The sequence below is a fragment of the Labrus bergylta genome, chromosome 1 (genome assembly GCF_963930695.1).
Source record: "Labrus bergylta chromosome 1, fLabBer1.1, whole genome shotgun sequence".
Lineage (NCBI taxonomy): Eukaryota > Metazoa > Chordata > Actinopteri > Labriformes > Labridae > Labrus > Labrus bergylta.
In genome coordinates, this window is record NC_089195.1 from 21,121,390 (window position 1) to 21,143,637 (window position 22,248).

The 22,248-nt window shown below is 38.9% G+C and overlaps 1 protein-coding gene across 1 annotated transcript in view; it reads right to left on the reverse strand.

The window, feature by feature from the left end:
• Nucleotides 1–21,572, reverse strand: part of fhdc1 (FH2 domain containing 1) — a 32,980-nt gene extending 11,408 nt beyond the window's left edge. The window contains exons 1-4 of the mRNA XM_020639668.3: nt 21,424–21,572; nt 5,123–5,945; nt 3,541–3,602; nt 106–208 (exon numbers count right to left, since the gene is read on the reverse strand). Of these exons, the coding sequence (XP_020495324.2) occupies nt 106–208; nt 3,541–3,602; nt 5,123–5,632 (675 nt within the window). The 5' untranslated portion in view covers nt 5,633–5,945; nt 21,424–21,572. The remainder of the gene's footprint in view (nt 1–105; nt 209–3,540; nt 3,603–5,122; nt 5,946–21,423) is intronic.
• Nucleotides 21,573–22,248: the final 676 nt, after the last annotated feature.

Below are 22,248 nucleotides of genomic sequence, written 5' to 3' on the forward strand. Positions count from 1 at the left end.
TTGAAAAGATTAAAAAAAGGAGGAAGCTCAGCATGCTCTCTTGTTGTCTATGTACCGGTACATTCACTGTTCTTTTATAATCAGGGAAAGTGAAAGAACACAAACCTCCTCTGCGTCTGGCAGGAGCCTCAGCAGGTCTTTGAGCAGCTCTGCTCCGTAATTCTTTCCTTCTCCTTGTCGTATGTCCTCAACAATGGAGCTGTTGGACCTGGAAGTTGGATATTTTGATTCAGTTGGATTGCAAATAACACAGGTGCTCTATTATGATGCTTTCATGAGATTACAAAGGCTGTCTGGCTTAGCAATATTCAATGTTCAATAGATTATCACTAAACATTGTCCCATATTTGATTTTGTTTCACTGCAATCAGAAGCCAAGGAGATGCTGTAATTGCAAACACATAACCATTGGGTGCTAATGCTAAATATGACAAATGTCAGACAATGTAATAGGACTTTTTGTTTTCAACACAAACAGCAGTTTAATCGTGTTCTTGAGCATCACCAACTCGACTGACAAAATTGACAAAAACCCTAGTTTTACCACTCGTTACATGGGAGTAGCTGCTCCTCTGCTGCCTCAAGATTAACATTTTTTGTGCTTTTTTATTCTACGCAACATTCACGTTTAATTCAATAAAACCATTTTTAAACCAATAAGAACAACAAATAAACAAATCAGGCAGCTGCAGACCAGCAATATAGAAACGTATTGAATATCACAGACTTCCTCCGAATACAGTCACACCCTTGCTGTGTCTCTGAGGATGACTGTACTGAAAATATGCACTTTAACTTAATTGACTTGACTAATAAAACAGGTCTACACATGAGTCTTTGAGTTACAGAAAACTCCAGTCACCTCAAATTAGTAACTACTTGATGAAGTCACTGATCGCAATGAGTCCTGACTCACTGCAGTACAGCTGACAGTCAAATGTCATTAAAATACAGTGGGGAGCAATGCAAATACACTGTGGTACAACTCAAACACTGTTCTGTTCTCTTCCCCAGACGACTTCTGTAACACAACACTGAGTCTGGCTGAACACAACTTGAGAGTTCCAGAACCAATTAATTATGAACAATGGAGAGCTAAGTAAGCCTATTACTATAGCTGACACAGATTTGGACCCTAATCTCCAATAGTTATAAATCTTTTTAATGGAATCCTTAACAGTCTCGCTCAAAAACACAACCTTCAACCGAAAAGGTTTTTTAAGATACAAGTCTCATTTTCTGGAAAAGCTAAACCTGGCTCTAGTGTTAGATACAAACCAAGACTTATTTCTCTTAGGAACGATCTTATTTCATCTTATGCAGTCTTTCCTGAGTCTCAAAGTACCTCCAGATATTTAAACAACAACTTGTAGAGAGAAGAATTTGAATTAAAATGTAAGATAGCTCACTGCCATCCTCATGGTGGAAAAAGCTGTCTTTCCTCAATAGACAGATATCAATATTTATGCAGAAAGTTATTGACCACCAGCTACATGCCACTACCCACCCCTCACCAAGACACTATGCATTTCATATTTTTCACTGTTGTGGTCCTCATAATCCTTTAAGACTGAATAAGCTCTAACACTTTTACACAACCACACTGAGTTTCACAACAGAGGCCCCACAGAAAACAAATGATTATACTGTAAATACAGAAAGGTTACAGAAGAACAGCTCATTTCTTTATTGGTAAAAACTGGACTGGGGTACATTACTTTTTAACACATCTATTTTGATTTTAGAGCAAGAGTTTTGCATAATAAATGTGTATAATTAGGTGCATTGCTGAGTTGATTGACAGGTGGGTGCATTGTAGCTGTTTGCTAGTCGGCTAAAGCTAGGGTTGGGTATCGTTTTTTTTTTTTTCGATACCAGTCTTCAATCAATACTTAAAAGAGGGTGGTGCCTAAATCGATACTTTTAAAAAGAAAAAAACAAAACAAGACCATGGTCGTCGACATTAAAAAGCCTTTAATTGGAAAACTCACTTTGAAAAACTTAAATTTGAGCTCTATAATAACTATTTAAATTAAAAAAATATATATTTATCATAAAAAATTCACATAATTAATAAAACCTAACCCAACAACAATGAATTACACCCACCCCATTGACCGCATGTCAACGGCACAGCCTGGTTATTTTAATTATCTTGGACTTAGGACAAGCGAGACATAATTTTAAACACACCTCTAGCAGGTAGACCCATTGAAATGGAGATGTCAGTCCGTACTTCCCTGGGCTCAAGTGAAATCCAGCCAAGCCATTAGAGCACATAGCTTTGTGAACAGTGAGCCACTTACACCCTCTCTGACACAAAGTGGCGTAGCCCTATGGTCAGTGAGCGTTAAGGACCGTCTGGCTCTAAAGTCAGAGCGGAACACTCATCAGACCTGGATTCAATTTAGGTCACAAATCACTCTTTCACATTAACTTCGTTTACCCGCCACTGTAGCCTGTAGGTTGAGAAAATTTACCGGCTTTGCATCAGGCATTTTGCTATGTGTTTTAACTAGCAAAGCTAACACTAAGCTAACAATTACCTGCTGTCGTCTATGTGTAGCATTAAAGATAAATATAAAGATAAACTTTATTGATCCCCCGTGGGGGAAATTTGTGCATTACAGCAGCTCCAGAAAACAGGGGACAGGAATATAATTATAAAAAATAAAAATAGAAGTTAAAAATCAAACATATTTACATCAGTTAAATAAAAATGATTAATGTTAATGATGTTTACTCTTGTCGTGGTCCATTTGATAATGCTTCTGTTGCCTGTAATGTCCGTTTCTGCAAAACAGATTTCTAAGTTTAGCTGCTACTAGCCAGTGTATTCAGTTAGCTGTACAGCTAGTAGTTATGGGTAACTTGATCCACCTGCTCTGGGAGCACTGGGTATTTAGGGAGGGTTCGTGCTTACACCACTCAGTTGCACAAGAGACTCAAGACAATGAATACATTTCACCAAACTTGTTTGTCTTTGTGTCCCCCTGTAGGCTTGTAGCACTTTCTTTATAATGACAGAAGCTTTTTTCTAATACATTTCCTTTGTTTCTGTATTTTTCATGTTTTACTAAGTTATTGTTTTTGTTTGGATTATTGAGTGTTTTGTTGAATTTGCATTATTTCTGAATTTTCAAACACATTTTTACTGATAAAGATCGTTATCCATTACAGCTCGTTCGCCTTTATATACCACCATAATCAACTCTTCATAAAGCAAAAGTCATCTTTATGTCATTTGCTCCTGTACCTTGACAACTTTCTCTCTCTGTAAGACACGTCTAATCTTGCCATGGTCATTAACTGATATGCAGGAAACATTGTGATGTTTGCAAAAAACACTCTTCAACCCCCTCATCAAGTCATCAAATAAAAACAACTCCTTCAAGACATCAGCCACGTTGACGATCTCTGTCAAGGAGCTTCAAAGCAGCTCTGGAAACCTGACTCAGCATTTTCTGTTGTGTTGGTTGAAGTCACCTTTACATATGTCCACCCTTCCCTCGGGGGAGTGAAACAGTTGGAATGACTTACTTCTTGAACTGCTTCAGGAAAATGCCCACATTCATCCCCCTTTTGGAGTCAAGAATACTGACCTGAAAACAAATGAAAGACATCACACATTACAAATGATTGTGTTGTAGATTTTGAATAAACACGCTCAAATCCTGTGTACATCTGCACACACTCCCTTCCTCTAAACATTGCAGGTTGTTGTTGCTTTTGTAACCTACACAACATCCCCCCCCCCACCCCATCACCACTACATTGCATAGTTATCCTATGGGACAGTGCAATTCCACTGGGCCTCCCTCATTAACAAAAGCTTGAACTGCTTCCCTTGAGGGGTGACTGTACATGACTGTAGAGTATGTACATATAAAAGACTCCCTCAACAAGACCTCATTACAGCTTTTAAAAAGGTTAGGAAAATAGTCCAGCTAAAGTGGAGGAATAAAAAAAACAGAAAGCTTATGAAAGTCATTTACTTTAATAAAAAAAAATACAAAATAAAAATAAAATAATAAATTGATTGGAAAAATAGAAAATGGTTACAACACAACAGAAATGGACGATGATGAGTGACCATGACCATGTATAATGACTCATCAAAATGGTATTGACATTGTTATATTTCCTACACAATTTAAGTTTCCTACACAATATATTTCTTACAAGATCTAAGGTGTGTTGGTGTTTTTTATATATTTTTTTCACATCTGTAGGCTTATGTGTTTTTTTATGATACATAAAAACTGTTTATAATTTTAATTGCCCAAGCAGGAAAAGAGATGAAAATCAGCATGACCTCTAAACTCCCTGTGTAGTGCATCAGTAAAAATAGTTCTCTGAAAACTGCTCACACTTTGAGACTTGAGTCTTAATTGTCCCGACGCAGGTATTGCTAACCGTTTCACATGTTTATTTCCAGGAGTCAATAATGACGTAAGATAAGATTGTTTTTTTGTTACAAACACAAATAATATTTGACGCTCAAAGCAAAGTTGTAACTGAGCACCAGTTACCTAACATGTCCCTGCACTGACATCTTGGGGGGGGGGGGGGGGGGGGGGGGGGGGGGCAGCAGCATTATTTACAGTAGCATTGTGTGATGATGAATCTGGGACTTTCTAATCCTGGTGTGCTCAGAAGCTTAGGTAACCTGCTCGATCTTGCACATGTTTGAGAAAACAATGGCTGTTGATGTAAGAGTTTGAAGGCATCAGACACCCATATTCCCCCTAATCAAGATTCCGTATCTTCTAAATCTGAAATTTGTTACGACAAAACTATGAACAAATATTTTCAGTTACAGGTATAAGAGCATTTCAGGTCCGACATTGACTACTTAATGATCTCTATTTTGTGCCCCTTCATACATTTACATCCTGTACTGTTTGTGTGACTGGTGTTTCTATATGTACCCATTACCTGATTAAATAGTGGTAATGTTAAATCAACTTTAGTGGCAAGTCCTCTGTAATGACTATACTGACTTCCCTCACAGAGGTTTAATGGTGATTTAATCTCTATGCAATCACTGTCAACACTGTCAATACACATTTTCTATTGTTGCTACTGTAGGTCTTAAAACAGAATCATGACAACCACTCACGTCCTCCTTGCTGCTCTCCTTGAAGGAGCGGGCCCGGGACACACGTGTCGAGGTCCCTGTAGCCGGCGTCGGCCCACGTACTCCCGAAGACGCATCCTCCTGCTGCCCAAACAGCTCCTCCACTGACCGAACATCAATCTGGTATTGCTGCTGCCGCACTGCCAGAGTCCAGATGTTCGGCTTTTCTCTGACCCTCTCCTCAGGTATTGGCTTCCAGAAGAAGCTGCGGACACGGCGCTTCTTTCTTGTGTTCTGGTTGCTGGATGTGATTGCGGGAGGTGGAGGAGGAGGAGGCACATCTGGAGGAAGTGGGGGTGGAAGGGGAGGAGGTGGGGGAGCTTTGTGGCTGGAGGTGTCGGGGTCATCGCTGAGGGAAGGTATGTTGGCGTGAGTGTGTGCGGACATAGAGGACAGGTCGGAGGTGGTGACAGAAGAGGTGGTGCAGCTGCTTCCCTCACTGCTGCAGCTCTCTGGCTCATTGGTTGTGGATGGAAAACTCATAACAAGCATTACAGGGAATAGACGCCACCATATGAGCTCTAATGTTATGTATTTAATACTTCATCCTTTTTCAAATGATTTCCAAAGAGCTAACTTTTCTTCTTTAAGGTGCATCAATTCACTCAAATAATCCGAGTGCTGCAGTGTATGTCCTCTAATTGAAGAAGAAGTTAGGTGTCCCCTCATCTAGTCACAATGAAGGGGAGCATGTCCTTTGATTCTGTCTGTCTCCATCACTCAGCTGGTCAGCCAACGTGCTGAGCAGAGCCTTTGAAGGTTACCTCCCAGGGGCAGAGGGTGGAGGTCGGCGATGGCCATGGAGCTACAAGAGCTACAAAAACAACACAGGACAGTATTATATAGAGGAAGTCATGCGTGTTGTCAAGGACAAATTCGGAAATTAGCGGAAATTAAGGGGTGCAAGAGATCAAAAGAGAAGGGGTACACGGTCAAAAGGGCTTACAATGAAGGAAATGGCAAATCCAGTTTTTTTTTGTAATTTGTGGAGGGCTTTGAAGTCAGGCTGTGGAGTGAATAATGGTCTGAGACATTTTACTCACAACTTAGATTCGGTTACACAATTTGGTATCATTTTCAAGTTCTCATATTACGAACCAATAACAAAGAAAACAAGTCAATCTCATTGTTGTCTTATAACAGGTACATTCAAATAAACTGCATTCTTGCTCTATGTTTCAGATGGTATGTCCACTTAGGTCTAGTTTAGTTTTATTGATTTAGTTTCTTGCAGAGAAAGTCTGAAATGAACTCCAGTCAAGTGTAAAGTAACAACTGCTTAAATCATGTTGACACATTTACTGACTTATGCTTGTGGCCAATCAGCATCCAGTAGTGCCTGTCCCTTTATGGAAAACAGCAGGTGGTCTCTAATGTTTTTAGATCAACATCATCTGTTGCCAGAGGAAAGGGCCTGTTGCACAGCAACACCATTTACTAACATTCCAGAGCCACAGCAAAAATTATGTACGATGCTTTGTGAGGTCATGATTGAACATACGCCACTTGCAACTCAAGAAGACATTCAAAAATGTTATAGTTCTGGAGAGCATGTGTAAATTGCCTTATGCCATATAGAGAATTCAAATCCGCTCCAATACATCAATTATATCTTAACACCTGCAGAGCTCAGCTGATAGTACTGTCTGCCTGGGTATGTTGGAGATAATAGAAGCCCCATACAGTGATTATCTACCACCAATTATACATACCGATTAAAAACAGTTGCACAATTATTGCAAACTATTTGATTAATAATCAAACAACTGTTGAGAAACACATCTGAACACAAGCTCCCTGGAATATCTTAAGTTTTACCAGTCGAAGTCTTGACCACTTTATTTTGAAACACTAGTCTTTAAAAACATCAGAGAATAATTTGAACTCATAAGTGCTTATTGATTCTTGCATTGGATAACTCAACCACTCTGCAACCTTGCAGACCAGAAGAGGAAAGGAAGTAAAGGAAGTAGAAAAGGAGTGCCTGAGCCTCCCCTCTCTCTTTTTCAAGTCAACATTACCACTGATGCTCTCAGTTGGAGGGAAACTGGTCCTGTTTCAGGACAGCTCATCACTCAGCACCACAGTTGACATGGCGACAGTGATCTGATACTCTTCTTGGCCTCAACAAAAGAAACAACTAATGTTTCTGACAAAAAAACAAACATGCGAGAACATCAGAGACATGGTGGTGGATGGAAATGAGTACATTATTTCAAGCACTTAAACAGAAATAATTTGGTGTCAGTGCAGAGTAACAGCTTCCAGATCGGTCAAGGTTTTGTCTTTCATTGGCATTCATTCAGATAAAACAATTTTAAGTTGGTATCAAAGGCTTGATAAGTGTCTTTTTGATTACTTTTATTATCACCCCTCTGCCTCTTACACAACTCTTTAACATCTTAGTGACAATCTCCCATTTGTCAGCAGCCTTGTCCATCTGATACCCAGAGTTTATAACTAATTTATAAAGCAGACGTCACAACCGGCCTCAGGTTGCCAACATCAGCCAGTGCTCTCAGCTATACTGTCCTCAGAGCTGGGCTACACCGTGACTCATGTCTAATTCAATAGATTGTGAGAACATCTGACCTCACACTGAGTCAGCTCTACCTGTGGTGCTTAAAACATGGCTACGCTAACCGATGCTTTGGAGAAACTGTGGAACAAAAACACTTGAACTGTTATTGGCTCACCCTTTGCTTTATTCTAACTTTTATTTGCGCTCTGCCAGCTGATTTAAAACTCCTGTGAGGAAGTTTTAGTTAAGCATTTAAATTCTTTTAAATTACTTCTATAATGTAATTTTTGAATGACAGTAGCTGCTGCCATAAGGTTATTTCCATGGCAAAGATTCACAAAGAGGACAAGATCAATGTCCACAGGGGTTGCTCCTGAAAACGAATTGTTCCCGACAGGAGCTTTGAATTTATAGCTCAGAAATAGATGTATTTTTCTTATTGGACTGTTATACGAGAAGTTTAACACAACTCTCTTCTGTAAGCTAAATATAAAACTTTAGCTAGGAGGCAGTTAGCTTAGGTTAGCTTACTTAAGCATACAAAGGGCTGGAGAAGTGCTAACTCGGCTGTTTAAGAAAAGATATATTGGTTTAATAAGTATACTATTTTTAGAGGTGTACTTACAAACCTTTGTACAGAGCAAAGCAAACTCCCCCTTAGTGTTCATGATCAGCTAACCTTTACCTAACTCTACGTCCTCTGACTCCATATTTGACAGACATTTATTAGACTAACAACAATATTCTTGTTAAACTCTTGTTTGAGAGTGCCAAAATACATTCCCCATTACGTTCTCTTTCCCATTACTAGCTGCGTTAACAATAAATGTTCCAGCAAGCTGCTGTAGAGCTTCATGAACTTTAAAAACAATCAAATAGGATCATAATAAAATGTGTTCATTGATCATTTTTTAGCTGCTAGGGGATTTTTTTAGCCTAAGGGAAGAGCCTAACAGCATCCGTGTTGTATATTTTTGCAACACTAGCCATATTTGATTTTAAAAGTAATAGTGGTATCAACACGTTAACTAGTGTTTTTCTCAAAATGTCTAGCTTGCCTGGTTAAGTCTGAAGTACTCCTGCAACAAATTGTAAATGTCATGCATTATTCTTTGATTTGAATTTAAACAAAATATCATTTTATAATAATCAAACTTCTATTGATGATAGGCATATTTTGTTTCTGTTTTCATGGGGCCAAGCCAGCTGTTTCCAGCCTATGCTAATCTAGCTAAGGTCACTGTCATGTCCAGCTCTGTGTCTTAGGTTATGTTTTAATTTCTACTTGTATTATTTCCTGTTTTGGGTCACTAACCTCTCCTCTCGTTTCAGATCCTTCACTTCCTGCCCTCATGTGTTTCCCACCTGTGTGATTGTCTGCCCCGCCCTGATTGTTCCCAGCTGCATCTCGTTGTCTTCCCCCTCACCTTAGTATTTAGTCTGTGGCTTCCCTTCCTTCTGTGCCAGTTCGTCTTTGACACCTGTGTGAAGCATACAAGCCTTTTGTTTCCTCTTGGATCACTTTTTTGCATTCTGTCTGCTTGTAAGAAGTAAAGACTGTTTTTTTTCCCCCTAACCAAAGACTGTGTTTTGAGTCGTGCTTTTGAGTTCAATTACCTGTGGTTTTGTTACAGTCACTAGCCTAATCGTAGCTTTATATTCCCCCTACAAAAGTAATAATCTTCTAAACTTAACTTCTTTAAGAAAGCAAGTTATTGCAATCCCTTAAATGTAAAAAAAAGTCTCCCGAAATGGAACATTTGGAGAAAAGTCTTCCCAGTAAATAGTAGACATTTGAGTGTTGTGTTAATGTTCTCAGGCTGCAGGTAGAGTAGTTCTGACACTGGCACTGATTTATTTGAGGTATTTCATATTCATTTTATTATATTTTGAACTCTAAGGGGGAAGGGGACAAAAACACACATTGAGGCTGTGACTGACATCATTTGCTTAAAATGATTTACAGAGAAGGGAGCACAGCGGTCAGTAACACTAGACAGAAAAGCCCTGAGGGAGAGAAGTGTAGCTCTATTTGGTGGTTTCCAGGTTCCTCTCATCCACCTGCTGCCATGAATGGACACAGACAGATTCATCTAAAGGTCCACCTGTTGTCTACCCTGAAGCATTCCTGCTCCTTTCAGTCTTCATTAATGAAAGAAACACCCCACCCACTGTCATTAGTCTTTGATCGCTGACACAGCCCAGGACAACACATATAACACATAAGCTGTCTTCAACAGCAGTGGAGTTGGGACCTCTCCCAGTCTGGTCTATTTGTATACCAGTAACTGAGATCCCCACCCAGGCAAAGACCCAAGTCTTTTTATTACATTCAATGGGCCTCATTCACATATGTATTAAAATTGTTCTTAAATTTGTTCTTAAAAAAGTTCCTAAGAAAAACCATCTGATCCATGACTTGTTCTTAATCAAGTGTTCTGAAATTAATGAAGGCCATGTCCTCGTGGCTTGTGCATGTTTTTCCTAAAAAGCATAGAAAAACAGCTATTTTCTGCCCATATAAGGGCATGTGACTGCAGGGCAGTGTGCACATAGCACACACACACAGAAGTTACACCGGATCAAAAAAAGAAGTCAAGAAATCTGTAATGCTCAAGTTAAAATCTTTAACCGGTTGAGCACTGGACACCAAGTTAGAAATACTGAAGTAGTCTTAAAGTGGATGTTGCTGCTCAAAGTGAAATCCAAACAGGCTGATTTAATTATATGATATTTAATAGTGTAAGAAGTGGCAAACCAGATGAAATGAAAAATAACTGGAAACCAAAGAGACATAAGTAAGTTCTCACATTTCAAATTCGAAAGAACTATAGTTTGCAGAAAGTAACATTTATTCTAAAAGCGGCCATACAAAAGATTTGTCATTAACATACCTGTAAAGGTACATTTGTATTATTATTTCATTAAAAATGATTTCCTAAGTGCTGTGTTTATTTATATACTTTAAGTACAGTTTACTCAAATCAAAAATCACCTGATTGAAATGTAAGCTGACCATAATTAAATCGTGTATTAGTACATGTTATTTAGTAATATAAAATTGCAAAATCAAGTAAAACACAATAACATAGCCTATTATTTTGCACAACAACAAATTCCTTTTTCAGAACTGTTGGTGAATGAGGACCAAAGTTATTAGGTCAGGTAAGGATCCTCTCATTTCCTAACACCTGAGTCTGCGTGTCAGTGCTGCAACAAAGTCATTTTTCCATTACAGACTAATCTTCTGAATATTTTCTTGATTAAGCCTACCATGTAAAGCACTTTGTGACCTTTGTCTGTGAATAAGTGCTAATACATAAACGTACTTACAATTTTTCAATCTATAAAGTCTTGAAAAATGGGATTGTGACATTTTCAGAAGTCTTTTTATGTTTAACGGTCAGTCCAAAACCCTTTTATTCAACCTCAACAGTAAACTAAGATGAATTCAAAGAATGAAATGTAAGTAGCTGAAACCAATATTTTATTTCAAATTGCTGTTATCAGTAACACATAACCTATTAAATCACTTAGAATATCAGATTAATGGAGTACAGTCTTAATACCATGTGGGGTCATGTAAAACACCTACAAATAATTAAGATCATGTCAGACTTTTTTCTTCTTCTTTAAAAGTTTCATACAAGAAGTAACTGTCAACAAAAATCCTGGGAGCCAGAAAGTCCAACACAAATAAAATACATTCACACAATTGGGTATTGCTGAGGGTCAACGTGCCTCCGGCTGTTATAATAATCCCCTGTTGCTGACTTCCTGTTAAATTCCCTGAGGGTCAGTGAACACCCCACAGGGCCTAGGTCTTTCACTCACACCGTTGGGGCAAAGATGTACGAACACAAGGTATTTTGCCAATCCTGCTACATCATCATTACCATGGGAACGCTCGTTAGCAGAGGGAAGTTTAGTGTAGGTCTCAGTGGGATGTCGTCGTCAGAGACTATTGTTTTTCATCCCCCCCGACAACCTTGATCTCTACTTGTCAAAACGGTGGTGAGGGGGCAGTCAGTGGCAGTATTGTTATGGCACTAAGAGTTTTTTTTCTTGTAAGGGGACCTTATTATTATTTATAAGTTCTTATGATATAATAAAAATGTTAAATTGGGATAAATTAAAAAAGTGGTCAAACATTTTATTGGCACACTTCACCTTTGTTTTTCCTTTAATTTGCCACCCACCTGTAGGGTCAAATATAAAAAATTGATGCACAGTCAGAAGAAGATCTGACATGTTTTCAGTGTCTCTGGTCAATAGTTCTGTAGCATATAGGTTTTTCACAGGTCGGGGTTGCTAATCCTAAATCCATACAGCCACTAATTCTGTTTTCTGTTGGGTTTTGGGGATAGTTTCTGAGCCCTCTCCCCTAAACTATTGTCTTCCAAGATTACAGTCTCATACCACATAAGGCAAGACAGGTTTTGGGATATGTACAAGCTGTCATGGCACATGAAGCCCAACCGACTCCTGCTAGAGTGTAGGAAACTGCAACCAAAGCCAGCATTTCCTACCAGCAGCGCGAGACACACATTTGCATGGTAACACATTAAATATAGATCTACACAGTCAGATAGGCTACTCCATGCATGTTGTCCTGGCTTGCTGTGGCTAAACTCGATAAACAACTTAAGCAAACGACATGTTTTAATCTAAATGACAAACAGTGTACCCAATGCACAGCCTGTAATTTCTCAGGTGCGCACGGTTGCAGGAATTGACAATGAATGATTTATTTTTCAATATAAATGTTTTCTTCTATTTCGTAGAGTTCTTTTAACCTCCAAAGAGTTTTTAAACTTTTCAAGCTCATCACAAGGTCATCACACTAAATCCTTCCCCTCTTGGGATATCTTTCATGGCTGTTCTGTTAACCAGTGATTATCCTATCTGAGAGATATTTAAACAAAATCTTTCTTTCGCTCTCCCATCCATACAACTTTACAATCCATCAACCCAACCACCATGAAAGTAATAACCCCATTTATGGCTCCCAGGAATATTTGGCCATAGCTTCTATTTAAAAAGGTTTCAAACAGATGAAACCAATAGCTCCAAGTCTCGCTGCAACTAATAATGTTAAACACATAGCCACACATTGTTTACATTTTACCAAGTTGATTGTGATTCTGTATCAGTGTGCTTTGCAATACTCCCTCAATCAAAATAGCTGCTCAACTTCAACCTCAACATAATCAGTCCTCCCCTTTTCATCAATATCAACCCTTGCTAATGCTAATGTGACTGGATCAGCCTATTATTATACTTAGATGTTACTTCTATTGCTGCAATTTTACCATTATTACTGACATTGTATCTATAATCTATCTTAATCATTGTTGCTATCTTGCTCTGTCACACCCATGTCTGGTATACAATAATAAGTACACGCTGGCTAGGACATTGGCATGTCTTCATTTATAAAGCTTTTCTGGGAAGGATTCTGAAGGATGGAATCCACAACCTTCATTGGTTGAACATTGTGCAATTTGTTGTTCCCAAAGTGAGAACTGAGTTGGGGGAGAAAGTTTTAAAGGTCCCATATTATGTTTTTTTCTGGTTTTATATGCCCTTTAGTGTGTTTTCCAAGTGTCCTGTGCATGTTTAGGCACATCTATGTGCAAAAATTAAAAGTCTGCGGAAACGCGGCTTCTCCTACTTCCTCCTGTTAGCTGTAGCATTAGCCGCATGTAACGCTCGGTTCTAGCCCCCCTCAATAAAAATGTGTCAGTCCGACGTCATTATCAGTGTGAGATCACTGATCTAAAACCATTGGCTCGTTGTGGCAAGCCCTGCAGCTCATGTTGAAATTTCCGAGAAGCGTGCTGAGCAACCACGGCCCACGTGGGGTCTAACAGTGTGGGCTCAGCAGAGCGTAGCTGACAGACTCAGAGCGTAGAGGGAGCAAGGAGGAGCAGTACATTAGCTATTGTGAACGTACAAAAGTAGGTACATAGATGAAATATACGAACCCCAAAAAGGGCATAATATGGGCTCTTTAAGGTTTTCTGCACATTTTGCTTGGAACAACCTGCAGTCTGATTTTAAACTGCAAAACTTAGTTACCCTGAATGTTTTTGAATCCGTAGTGAAGAGTCCTGAATCCAAACTTTCTATATGTAACTTTTTTAGCTGATGATTTTATGTGTACTGTATGAGTTTGAGTGTTTTTGTTGTTGAAACTGTGTGTTGCTGCTATTCTTGGCCAGGTCTCTCTTAAAAAAGAGATCTCTTATATCAATGGGACTAGCCTGAATATATAAAGGTTAAATCAAAAATAATACTACCATGGAGATGACACACAACTACGACTAAGAGTGGAGCATTCTTTGCAAGAGTACCCGCAGACAGACACACTGTTGCCAAAAACTCCACTTTCATACACAGCAGATATGAATTGACACCTTTTAGGGGATATGTAGCAAACAGAGATGAATGTTTCAGCCCAGTGGCTCTTGGCATCCGCAGAGTGGCTGCAGTTTATCATTCGGATGTAGCAGAAGGTGACAACTTGCAGCAGGATCACTAATGTATGCAAACTATATAAATCTGTTCTGTTACATAAATCCCATTAACCCTAAATCCTTGACCACGTACAAAATGCAACATGGGCCAATAAAGTGTCAGTAAAGTTATGTATGAAAACATCTCCCTTCTTGCAGTCTGTGTTATTCAGAAAAAAATGTGCTGCAAGTGACAGACTACAGATCAAATGACCAATGAGGTGCTGGTTATTCCTCACCTTGTGCACTAGCTGCTAACCGCACCACTATTACAGAACTAACACATTATCAAAAGGAGTCTAATTGGGAAACACTGTGGACAATGAGCTCATTATTCAGGAAATCCAGGATTTATGAAATACCTTCAGAGATTGAACACTTGGTACCGTCATGTCTGTGTTTTCTGAGTGAACCCTGGCAGAACCTGACTGTGTGAATTATTCACGTCCACATGAATAAAGTAACCCCTCTTCTAACTCAACTGTTGATGTCCTGAATGGATAGACACTAAGTGGTGCTGACCCAGAGGCAACTCACCTGTGTAACCTTATGGCTACATTTATAGTGCAGTAAGCAACATGTTCAAAAGAAAGATGAGGAAACATAACGACAGGATCTGAACTCTAGAAAAAAGATACTTTTATGTTGAGGCAGGATTTTTGGAGGGCTTGTGAAATTGACTGAAAAATGTTTTATTACCATGTTAAACGCAATTTAAAGCTTTTTCAGTGTCATATGGGAAAAGAATGAATTACAGAAATGAAAACTAGTATGCCCTAAAACAAGCTAGAAATTAAAATACTTGTGACCTTTGTAAATAGCATTTTTTTTTTTTTTTAAATGGACTTGAGCTTGTATAGCGCTTTTCTTGTTAAGGCTGTACTATTTACATTAGGGGTGTCAGAAAAGACTGGTATGATTTAAATTGTGTTATCATTATTTTTTTTGTTCCAATATCGTCTACATGCTTAACATTGTGGCAGTTGTTCTATTCTGAGTTCTGTTTAATCTCAGGACCTCCTGTTGTTCACAGCCCTGTAATCTGTCATCTTTACAACATAAAGATAAAGTAAAAAAAAAAGCACACATCTCGGCACACAGCATGAAGGCTTGTGAAACAAACACATGCTAAACATAGTGTTCGTTTACGATGTCGTGGTATATATTGAATCATTAACCCTGTACCGTGGTGAATATGGTGGAGGTGGATATTTCACACCAAACAATGAAATAAATTCTTCATTTGCTCTTTGCTCTTGCTCATGTTCACACGTCCTCTTTAAAGGATCAATAATTTGAAACACTCAAGCTTTCAACCCGTCTCCCCTGGCAATGGATGAGCTAATACATCAATGAACATGTCAGTAGTCCGTCCACAAGCTGTCTAATAAGATAACCCTTAATGTAGTTCTCTTACACTTCCTCTACCAACCTCTCCACGTATACTGTGACAGAGTTTATAGCACAGCTTTCCCCCAAAACGACACTGTATTAAGTTAAAAGTTAAAACCAGAGCACATTACTGAAGGCCAAAGACTTGACTGAAAACTACTGTTTGTGAGATAACACTTCAAATTAATGTTACAGAATTAGGTTACGGTACATTTTTTATTTTGGCCAGTTTGCTGCATGTTCAGTCCAACAACAGCCAAAAACTTTCATGCGTGATACAGTAGGCTTTGAATGCAGGATTAACATTTCCCGAGCAAAACACAACAGTTCCTTTCAAATCTGGTATTAAGGAGATTATTACATGGAATTGTTTGTCTAGAGTGAGGAATGAATTACTAATAAGGCCAAGGTACAGTTCATGGCACCTAATGTATTGTGAAACTGACCTTCCAATACTGACTGACATGGATCCCTTATATCCTGAATGGCAGAGGATGCTCTCTGTCACAAGTAGGTTAATTCTTTTCAATTTAGAGACATTTATTAGTGCAACTTAGATGTTGTTAAGAAGCAGGATGTTGTAAAAAATGGTTAATTGAAAAGAAGAATCCTCCAAACAGCCTCTTCTTGTCTGCAAAATACTGTAAACTGATCAACCGTCAGTCCTGCTGGTTTTTCAGCATGGCAATTATACCCACCTGAAAACTGTCCCCAATGTTCCTCTGCATTGACTCAAAATGGCCCACAATTAAAAAATGTTACTATAAATAGAGCACAGTCTGCCTCCCATCCCACTCTGCATCAAAGTCCCATTCAGAGGGAAGCTGTCCACTGGTGATCGTTTTTTTATTCATTTTATTTATTCATGTTCTCTAAGTGAGCAAGAAATGGAGGATTGTCATATTTCTTACAACAGTATCTGATAAAAACAAGTTATTCTGTAAATAAAATAAAATGTAATTACATTGTTGGTCAAAGAAACATATTTTGATCACTGCATTTAATTAACAATGAAAACTGTAAATGTTCCTATGAATAACTGTGTGTCTGATCTGTATCTGTGAGCACCCTCCTTGTATTTAGTTTTTTAACAAAAACTTATCAGGTCAGAATCAAAAAGCCAATCAGTGTTAGCCTGCACTTGACTAGCCAATCACAGCAACCTTGGCTGTGTCCAACATCACACACTACTGACGATATAGTGCACTATATGGTTTGTACTAGTGTTCCCAATTCAAGTGATCACTGATTTTGATGTTGTCTTTTGTTTTGGTTGGTTAATTCTGGGGGAAATGAGCGCAGGAGGAGGGCCCCAGTTTGAATGTTGTGTTTACAAGCTGCAACAAACGATGCAACTGACTCTACCTGTAAAGTCAAAGAATTAAAGCATCATTCCACAAAATACTGTACTGGAGAACAATCTCGTGGTGATGCGTATTTATTGAAGTAAAACAGAGTTGTTTCTTTTATGTTTTGCTGTAACCAAAACACCTGCAGAGAAAGAAAGATTTTGTAAAGTCTGTGTGTGACACAGCAGCCCCTAACAACTTATCCTACCAGCTTAGCATAAATCTGCTAATAACAGCCTGCGTCTGAAAAGAGGTTTTCAGATTTTCAAGATTAAAGCTGCCAGTTTACAGAGCACGCACGGCTGTCCTGTCAATAACTGTTTAAACAGGCTTAAGACAGGTATAGTTAAGACCAATATGAATGACTATCACCTGTAACACAGTTTATGTCACACATGTTCATTAACTGTAACTGCAGATGTCATTCATCTAACCATTGAACTAACAAGAGGCCCTTTCTAAATCTGATTCAAACAAACAAGAATCTGTGTTTATCCTCTTATCAACTGACCAAGCAGAAAAAATGTTTCAACGTCACACTCATTAAAATTATGTTGCCAAACAGCTGATCATATAGAACCATAAATCATATATGGAACAGAAATTGTTCCAATGTAGGACACAATAAGTACTTTTTTTGCGATAAAAAATAATTAGAAGATTAAATCATCGTATCATCATGTATGATATGATTGATAAAACCTCAAACATTTGAGATTCACAAGAAAACAGATGAACGGGTGCTCCCATGGGTGTTGGATGTTATGGACCCATCAAAGACGGCCTTAACATGTAAAACATTAACTGTATGTGTGCAATGTATTTGGAAGTCTTTGCTGGGAGGTACTGCTGGCTACACCGGATTTGCCAAGAAATAATTTACAGAGCATTCTCAAATGTCGGTACAAAGAATAAAACTGTAAAATATGGAAACTGGCGCTCTGTTAAAATCATCTACCAGCTAAAAAGATAGGTTTGTAAAAATGGGTCTTAAGACAGGATTTAAGCAGAAACCGATGCGCTGAACAAATAGAAAGTGGAAGACTGTTCCAGAGCTGAGGTGCAATCACAGCAAAAGATTGATCAGCCTTTGACCAATGGCTCTGGACACTGTGAGCAGGCCTAATGCAGCTCATCTAGAGGTCTTCTTGGGCAGTAAGGCGTAGTAGGAAGCTCACTTAAATATTCAGGTGTATGTTATGAGTAATATTTTAAAATGAATGAAAAAAAAGGAAATTGGCAATCCATGCAGTGAAGCTAGGGGGTGGTGGAGAATCCAGAGAAAAAGTAAACCAGGTGAAATTAAAACCAAGAGGTAATGGCAGGGAGAAGCGACGCCGCAGACAGAGTACACCTTCTGGAGGTCTGCAGATCAAAATACAGGGCTTTGAATCTTCTTCTGTTTATTCTATTGTTAACAGGTGATCAGTGTCTGGCCTGCAGCACACCACCGCGTCTCTATCACCTCTGGCTTTGCTCTCCGATTGTTGCTTCAGCAATCTGAGCCTGTTGCCAAGATTAGCTTTAGGCAAATTTCACTTTGCTTTCTTTCCCAGTCCTGTGCAGCAGTGAACTGACGTCTGCCAAAGAGGCTTACAGATTAATCACAGTGTTATGAGCTCTGTAAGACCCCCACTGAATGATTTAGTAAAAACTCGGCTCTGCTGCGGGCTTAAACCAACAGATGCGGAGTAAGGCGCAGGTGGTTGTATAAAGGTGGAAAATAAAACCGCTGCTTCGGTTGCCATAAAGACGACAGCAGGGAAACAGAAGGGATTGCAAACATGTTTACATGGCAGCTGTGGGGAAAAGGGCTTGCCCAAGGGCACAGAGGCACTCCAGGCTTCATTATAAGAATTCACTTTGATACCCTAGAAACACAGAGAGCATGTACATGGATCTCATTACAAAAACAACACAGGAGACACTGAGCAAAGTTCCTAAAAACTATTTCTTAAGTAACAAATCGTGGGCCAATGGAATATATGTCAAAATTGTATTTTCTTCCTTAAAATTAGTATTCTTTCAAGTCACCTCTTCAAAGATACTATTATCTGACATTCTTTCCTGATTTCAATAAAGTTCATTATTCTATTAAATTTCATTTCATGCCATCTACAAAAAAAACTGTTATTATTGCCAAAATTGTATTGATTCAAGTCTTAACCCCCTCCTTCTTTCATTACACACACTGTGTCCAGCCCTCTGACAGCGGCTCTGACACACACTGAGAGGTAGAGACAACATGTGGAGAGAGAATATGAGGAGCGACACGTGTCACCATGAACTTCACAGATTAACTTGTGGCTTGCAATTTTGTTACTTATAACCTCCTCAACCATCTCTAATGACGTCCACATTTTGGATTAGTTTGCATGAACAGCCCATTGTAACTTCTGATTAAATGAAAAGCTCACCGTCTTCAGCTGCCTGTGACTAACACCGCACTTCAACCGCGTGTGCGCTTGCAGGTGGAGCCGCTAAAAGTAAGCAATCGAGGCATATTCACTCCATTAACAGTCCGTATATGTGGCCACAGCATTAATGAGCTGATGCCTCATTTAAAATCTGACTCACGTAAAGGAGCGTCTGCCTCAAGCGTCGTGTCGGGAAACGAGAAAACTGGCATATTTTGTTTGGCTCAAACAACAGAGAAGTGTTAGCATGACGTGATGCAGCAGGTCACTTGATTTGCATCGCACGTCCTGCATTATGAGCATTGCACATCACAATCAGGAGGGTGAAACAATATATGCTTCAGCCCTATAACTCCTAGCCTACATTTCACCTATGGATTGAGGCCTGTATATATTTCTTTCACTTCATTGCGATGTAGCCAGATGAAACTGAAAATAGCAATCAGCTACTATCGGTTTAGTTATGCTTTTTCTATTCATTTTGGATTCTGGCGACACATTTTGCATAGTTTACTAGTGTTACACAGGTATTGTTTAAAACATGAAGCACTTTATAGCTAAGACTTGGGTGGTAACATGGGTGGGAGTTTGGGGCGTGACATAAGAAAAAAGCCACCAAAGAACTTTTTATTTTGTACCTAATTTCTTTACGTCATGTTTTCTTTCCTTTTTCGGTTTTTCCAATGCAGACTCAAATTTAATTTACAAGATAGGGTCCAATTTTCAGGCTATAAAGACGGCTCCAGTTGACCCACCTCCGCAACAACTATTCAGCCCCTCTTTGCTCCCACAGAAATAAATCAAGCCCCCAATGTCCCCCTCCTCGGGATGACGTCAGAGACTTGAGTTTTCCGTGTGTCTCTCCGCTTCCATAGCAACGAGAAAGGGGGGGGGGGGGCGCCCTCTCCCTTGACCTGACCCGGGAAGTCTTTTTTTCCACGGGGGTATTGTTCCCGACACTTGAATGGATTGCCCTCTAATTCATCCCGGCATGCATAAAAAAAAGTGCATAAAAGTGTACAAAAGCCGGGGTCTGAGGTGCCGAATAAAAACCAACAGGGTCAGAGTGTTGTAGACATGAAGAAGAGAGCTGGGGATGAGGCACACAATGCTGTGTGTGAATCCACAACAACCACCCATACACTAAAACACTGCTTTTTTTATTTAGTCACTCAAGGCAAAAATAGCGTAAAAAAAAAAAAAAAGCTTAATTTTAAGCTTGAGTGAGTTTTGTTAAATAATTGGCTATAAATGAATATTGACTTAAAACATGTTGAACTTTATGATTTGTTATTGAACACCAAACAATGAGTAACAGCACAATAATAATGTAAAATCACTTGCTACATTCTGTCCATATATAAATGTATGGATCATGGAAGTGGGCACATTATATATTCAGGCGAAATGTTTTCCCACAGCCATTGACAAAAATGCTCCTCTTAAAGTGACAACTAGAAATATTTAGCAATAACAGATTTAGCTCATCGTGAAGTATTTATAGGCTCTCACTACTATGTAACAGTGACTATAACATATTTTGGTATTGACATCAAAGGGTCATTTTTTTATGTGATTCAATGAGTCAACAAAGACAGCTTAATTAAATGTGGCAAAACTAAAACATGAAAACTTTCAATGGAAGATATTACTTCAATATCTCCAGTGTTCTTTTAGCCTACGAATAATTGAGTTAAAGTTGAACTAAGTAACATTTCTTAGCCAAATGAATATGAACAAGTTCTTAAATTAAATCTTTAAAATTGTGTCAATAAGCGTATCGGTTCCTTGCAAAGCATACAGAGCAACAGATTCAGGCCTCAAACTACAATAAATGCTCATAATGATGTAATTTGGGATCCTAACTGCATTGCAGGACACCTTGGTGTCACTTAAATGCTCAAAGATAAAATAAAACAGTATGCTGATAGGAGGATATAACGCTCCCTGCTTTGCTAACATGGATACACAGAGTGCACTTTCACAGTGCAATGACTTTTCACAGCAGAGTAACAGCGGGTCGTTACATGAATCTCACATCCACACACAGCAGGATGCGGCGGCGGTGCCTTCCTGCTTCACTTACCGGAGGGATGAGAAGCTTCGTTGGGACACCGACACCGCTGGGGTTAGTGGTCGATACTTTTCAGAGGAGAAAATCTGCGTGTTTCAGGTTATCAAGCAGTCAGGTGAGATGCTGCTGGTGGCCTGGCCGACCTGCAGTGGAGATGCATTGAGCAGCAGCAGGCGGCACTAGTGTTGTGAGCTTCCTCGTTCGTGATTGGGCCAGGTGGAACAGGCGCGCTCGCGTGCACCCTGCGCGCGCTACTTGCAGCGTGCCTTGCGGACAATAGTGCAATAACAGTTTCCAGTGATACAGGCTCAGGTGGGCTTGTGTAACAGGTATAATTTTTTTATAAGGTTTGAGTTGTGATAAAAAAAAAAAGTCACAAGACCAAAGTACATTTAACTAATAATAACACATTTGGCTATTTGTACTTTCTTTAACATTTTGATTTTATGCCAGGGAAAACATAAACTATAAGCTATGTGAAGATAGTTTAACTTGGCTTTATTTGTTAAACTTGTAACAGAATAGTCCTAAATAAACACTATGTTTATAATATTTGATTGAAGTAGGCTAAGTAGTTCTATCAAGACTGTTTTAAAAATACCAACACTTTAAATTTTTCTATTATTCAGGAAAATATTTTTACCTCTGCCTTTATATTTTTGCGTGTTCAGATTTAAAAATCTTCTAACATGTGTCAACTTCAACATAACCTTGTGTAGTAGGAATGCATCTTACTTTTTTTTCCCACTTATTTTTTGTAAAATCTTCATGGGCCCTCATTATTTTGAAAACACTTAAAATGCCACTGTAAGTATGGTTCAAGTACCGTAATTCTAT